Source organism: Nematolebias whitei, chromosome 9 (genome assembly GCF_014905685.2).
Source record: "Nematolebias whitei isolate Nwh7 chromosome 9, NemWhi1, whole genome shotgun sequence".
Classification (NCBI taxonomy): domain Eukaryota; kingdom Metazoa; phylum Chordata; class Actinopteri; order Cyprinodontiformes; family Rivulidae; genus Nematolebias; species Nematolebias whitei.
Genome location: NC_056506.1, coordinates 44,789,490 through 44,794,880, shown reverse-complemented (window position 1 = coordinate 44,794,880; position 5,391 = coordinate 44,789,490). Strand labels below are relative to the sequence as shown.

Here is a 5,391-nt window from a genome sequence, read left to right as displayed (position 1 = left end):
AGACTTCTTATCTGAAATAAAGGGAACTTGAAAATGTGCAACTTCACGTTAAAGTTCATCTCACCCTTCCTGTGCCGTCAGCGGTTAAAGAGCCGGCCACACCACCCTCTAGTGGTTTTAGCTGCACGCCTAAGATTCAGCAATCTGAGTCAAAACCAAAGACACACGGCCTTCCCAACTCAACTGATCTGACTTTACAGTAACGACCATGTCGTGACTCATTTACTTATTCTCAGCGATAACTTCACAGGACGAAGTGATGAAACGGTTTTCATTTTGATGAAAAATTTGGCTACGCTTTTAATTTCACAAGATCTCGTTACACCTCTACGTTGTAACCGTTAAGACGTGGAAGGAAGTCTGAACAAAAGTCGACTTGTCGTCGGGAAAACTCGAGAGTGGCGCTCACTGATCGACAAAAAGCTCAAACTGTTAAAAAGGAAAAGGTTTGCGTGCAGCCGTGAGAAGACGCTTCTGTTTGGTGGTCCCACACCTCGTTCGTTTTGCTGTTTTTGGTTTCTAGCGTTGGAAAATGCAGAGTGTCAGAGTCAATTTCACATTTTGATCTTAAAATAAATGTTCTAAAAAGAAACACCACCTCAAATCCATCCCAGATGGATTTTGCATAGTAAAATATGCACGAAACATACGGGGCGAAAGTTTTTAAAAAGCTGCAGTTTGTTGACTTTTTGATTTGGTTTCGAAAGTTTTGGACGCGTCTCCGCCTCAGCTGTACGTGTGGATGATCCTGTGTCGCTTCAAATGGTGCATCAGGATGAAGGTTTTCCCGCACTGCGAGCAGCTGTAGGGTCGCTCCCCGCTGTGCGTGCGCTGGTGGACCCTCAGACTGCTCTGCTGTGTGAACCTCTTCCCACACTGTCCGCAGCCGTACGGCTTCTCCCCCGTGTGTGTCCGGTGGTGTATGCTGAGGTGGGACGAACACTGAAAGCTCTTGCCGCACACCGTGCACCAGAAAGCTCGCTTCCTCTTGTGGCTCTGCTGGTGTAGCCTGAACTGATGCAGGCGACTGAAGGACTTCCCGCACTGGGAGCAGCTGTAGCCCCGAGTCATGGCAGACAGGGGTTTATGGGGGTAGAAATTAGTCGGTGTGAAAGTGTTGAGTGACTCGGTAAGACCTGATCTGTCCTCAGTGACCATCTCCATCTCGGGCTGAGCAGAGCGTGACGTGCTCCTCTGCAGGAATATTTGCGCCTTCTTATCTGGTTGCAGCAGAGCAGCTTGATGTCTGGGCTGAAAGTTCAACAGCTGAGGATCCTTCTGATACTCACTGCTGTAAATCCCTTTGCACTGCTGAACGCAAGGCGGCTTGTTGGCGTTAGACGCCACGTTCGTAGCATCCGAATGCTCCGAGAAGGAGCTGGAATACTCTTCGACTACGCTGGAGAAGTCAGGAAACCCTGTGTCGATATCGTTACCTTCGATAATAGACGACCAGAGCTGATTCTCTCGTTCATCCACGGGATACTCGGCAGCAATCTGAGCCTGCTTCCCCACGCTGTGCTGACATCCATCCTGCCTGAAGGACACTCGGTCCTCCTCCTTCTCTGTCTTGACCGTGAACTGAAGACCACCCATGTCCGCTGGATGTGGACCAGAGTTAAACGAGTCACCAAACTCCGAAGGCTTTTGTCTGATGACCTCCGTTTGGGTTAACTGATGGTTCTCTGGATCATTACCAGTATCAGGGTATTGCACAGCATCTCCTGCAAAAGACAGGCAGAAAAAGATCTTAGGTCTGTTCATCCAACCTTTATTCATACAGGTTAGTCCGTAAAGACTAAAGCTCGTTTACCACTGGGCTGCAACTGCTGCGAGACTAGTCTGAGACTAAATGTGAGAGAAAATCGTGGGAAAACGGACACTTTTCTTTTTGGTTGCAGACAAAATTTTTGAAGATGTTCAAATATCCCGGAGTCTTCCTTGTGATTGCCATTTGCCAACTAGCTGCAGCTCAGAGACATAATAACTTAAACCAGGGGTCTGCAACCTGCAGCTCTGGAGCCACATGCAGCTCTTTGGTCCTTCTTTCAAGCTTTGACCAAAACTAACATAAAACTGAATTTTATTGGCAGTTTTAGCTGTTTTTTTTTGTCATGTCTTCAGAAAATATGTGAATGATAGCACCAGTACAAGAAATAAAAAATATAACTGCATCATGCTAGTAGTTTGTTAGCCACGTCTTTAAGATGACCTCCAGTCTGATGGTCTCTTTGTTTCAAATCCACCCAATTCTTTTGAGAATACCTTTGAGACAAACTGCTGAGAAGAAACTTAATTTGATAACTATAAAAATGAAAAATCAAACAAACAAAAAAAAGTTAAAGTAAATGGAAGTATCTATTTAAATTTTAACATTCAATTACTCCTCCAACAAACAGCTCTAATTCTTATACTCCATTTAAACTTCATGTTTTACTTCAATGTGGAGTACCGTATTTTTCGCCCTATAAGTTGTAGTTTTTTGTATAGTTTGCACGCCCTGCGACTTATACGCCGAAGCGACGTATTTATGGATTTTTCCCATATTTATAAACCAATTTTTGGCTGAGATATAGTTTTCATTCATTCCGACTGAAAATATTGAACACTACCATTTTCAGCCGCTAGATGGCACTTGAGCAGTATGGCATGCTGTTGTGTCATGTAATAGGTAAAAGTGGCTATTGATGACACGACTGACTTGCCACAGTCGGCCACCTTCGTCCAGCTCGCCTGGAGCAACCATCATATCAACTTCATTTCTTCTGATCGTAAAGGTTGCAGACCCCTGCCCTAAACAATATATTTCAAATAAAAAGGTATAATTGTGTTTTGTTTAGAAAAGAGGTCTTGAGCTCACCAACAGCACCAGCAGAACCACTGATCCATAACTCCTCATCAGGACTTTCTTCTTTAATTGTAAAAGAGGCGCTGGCGTCTTGAATCTCAGCAAACTACGTAGATGAAAAAAGATGGAGCAGTTTTAGTTGGCCCCTCTTAGACAACACCGAACGTTGTGTACCTGTCTGAAACTTTACTGCTGAACATATTAATATTAGGAGCATATTATTATTAAAGTTTAATTAAAATTAGCATCCCTGCACTGTCCATTAGCATGCAGAATGGGTTTTGGGGATCAGTCTCAGCTATTACCACACCACATTTCAGGTCAAATGCCCTTTCAGTGGTGGGCGATAATTATGAAATAAATTATCCACAACATTCAAATGCAAAAGTACTTTATTAATCCCAAAGGGAAATTAAATATTGTTGTACCATAGAGGAGTTCTGGGGGTTTCTCGCCTCTACCTGTTGGTAAATCAGCATTCATCCAGGTACAAATGTTGAAAACAGACATGACAAACGCAAAGCATAAAGCTTTTGAACATTTAAATCAGATATTCACCTTAATATCTCTTGTTGGACGCAAACTGTTGCCTCTCAAATCTGTTCCTCGATCCATGTAGTTTTCTAAATGAAGAATAAAAGAAGTTATTAAAGAATTAAAACAATTTTTTAAAGCAAATGCTGTAAATAAACAGATTTGGGTTAACGTGAGCTGCACTCCTGCAGATCCTGGGCTTTGGCTCGACTTCCATGACGTAATAAAACGATGAAATCGACTAAATGCACCGAGAACAAACAAAAACATCATTTCTCGTGCACTTGAACGTCTCACCCAGTCCTCGCTGCAGCTGCTCGTTTTCCTTCTCCATCAGCAGCAGTTTCCTCTTCAGCATCTCGTTCTCGCTTTGTTTTCGGGATATCTCCAGGTGGAAAATCGCACATTTGTCATCGACTAGTTTGGAGATTTCTGCCACGGCTGCCTTCACCAAGACCTCCATTATGGAGGACAGCTGGCTCTGGAAGGGAACGCACGTCGCCATGTTCGTAAATACTCCGTCATACGCGAGGAGAAGTGGCGGATTCGAGGGGATTTTATGACCCTATATATATGTTTAACAGAAAATGATCAAAAGAAACCAGGCCAGGGGTGTTTTTACATCCCTGTGTGTGTTTGTGGCAGCAGCTAGCTGTAGCTGAAACCTTTCTTCCGCGTGACGTCAGAGCTTTACCGTAAGTGCACGAATGAAAGCGCAACAAGAGGATCCAGGTGTACAGGTACCACTTCTCTGCTTCAGCACAGTTGGTTCAGATGGCTGAATCACCTCTTCAGCGTGCCACCACAAAACGAAAAAAAAAGAATAACAATAATCACCCACATAATAATAATATATAATGTTACAGATGTTATAATAGAATATATAAACATAATAATATTCCCACAAGTCCATAAGCCAAAACTCCATCCCAGACGCTTGGAAAACACTTTGTTCTTCCTTTGCTGAAGGGAGGTGACCCCACCTCACTGAACAACCAGGAAACAACACAGCACTGCTTCACTGAAGGTTCTTATAATGACGTTGTTGAAGCACTGGATGCTAAGGATTATTGTGCTGCACTTTTCTTAAATCTTTTGACGCTGTGGATATGTCATAAGCTCTCAGAAATTGATTTCTCAGATCATACCATCGGTTGGTTCTCTATCTTTCAGATCGGAGGCAATGTGTTCAACATAATGGTATTTTCTCCAGTTATTTAAGTCAACAATAGTGTACCGCAAGGCTCAGTCTTAGGACCCACCCTCTTTACAATCTACATAGGTAATGTAGGTCGGAGCATCATTGATACATCCTTACATTTCTATGCTGATGACACAGTTGTTTATTGTCGAGCTAAAACAGTTGCTAAGGCTTTCCAAATTTTGCAATCCGCTTTCAACGTCATCCAGTCATCTCCAACTTGTCCTAAACACTGACAAAGCCGAAGGGATGCTTTTTTCAAGTTGGTCCCAGCAGTTCTTCCTCTGATTTTATCCTCAAAATGGTGTCCCTATTGGAGCACCAGTTGCCACAGCACGGTGGCGCAACTGGTAAAGCCGCTGCCTCTCAGCGAGCTGGTCCCAGGTTCAAATCCTGATCCGGGGGCCTTTCTGGGTGGAGTTTGCATGTTCTCTCCGTGCATGTGTGGGTTTTCTTTCTCCAGGTACTCGGTTTCTTCCCACAGACCAAAAACATGCATGTTAGACTGACTGGTAACTCTAAATTGTCCCTAGGTGAGAGTGAATGGTTGTTTGTCTCATTTGTCTCTATGTGTCCCTGCGATGGACTGGAGACCTGTCCAGGGTGCACCCCGCCCCTCGCACAGTGATTGCTGGACATGGGCACCAGCGACCCCTGTGACCCAAAATGGAATAAGCGGGTAAAAGATAATGGATGGATGGCTTAGTGCTTACCTTTAACCTGAATATTTAAGGAGTAAACATTTTTAATAATCACGGTAAAAGTTACAAATGTTGCCTTTGGTGCCTGTTTGTTTTCCAAATATATC

The 5,391-nt window shown here is 43.6% G+C and overlaps 1 protein-coding gene across 1 annotated transcript; it reads right to left on the bottom strand.

Annotated features, from left to right (window-relative positions):
• Nucleotides 1-691: 691 nt before the first annotated feature.
• Nucleotides 692-3,891, bottom strand: LOC119414291 (zinc finger protein interacting with ribonucleoprotein K). The gene is made up of 4 exons (XM_037681386.1): nucleotides 3,680-3,891; nucleotides 3,407-3,471; nucleotides 2,861-2,954; nucleotides 692-1,724 (listed from the first exon to the last, which is right to left on the bottom strand). The coding sequence occupies exons 1-4, from the start codon at nucleotides 3,885-3,887 to the stop codon at nucleotides 727-729; spliced, it is 1,365 nt and encodes a 454-aa protein (XP_037537314.1). The 5' UTR covers nucleotides 3,888-3,891; the 3' UTR covers nucleotides 692-726.
• Nucleotides 3,892-5,391: the final 1,500 nt, after the last annotated feature.

Excerpts from the sequence above, each read along its gene's own strand:
- LOC119414291 (XM_037681386.1), bottom strand. The coding sequence starts at position 3,887 with ATGGCGACGTGCGTTCCCTTCCAGAGCCAGCTGTCCTCCATAATGGAG. Across the intron at positions 2,955-3,406 it reads GTCCAACAAGAGATATTAAG|TTTGCTGAGATTCAAGACGC; the intron begins GTGAATATCTGA and ends TCATCTACGTAG. Across the intron at positions 1,725-2,860 it reads TGGTTCTGCTGGTGCTGTTG|GAGATGCTGTGCAATACCCT; the intron begins GTGAGCTCAAGA and ends TGTCTTTTGCAG.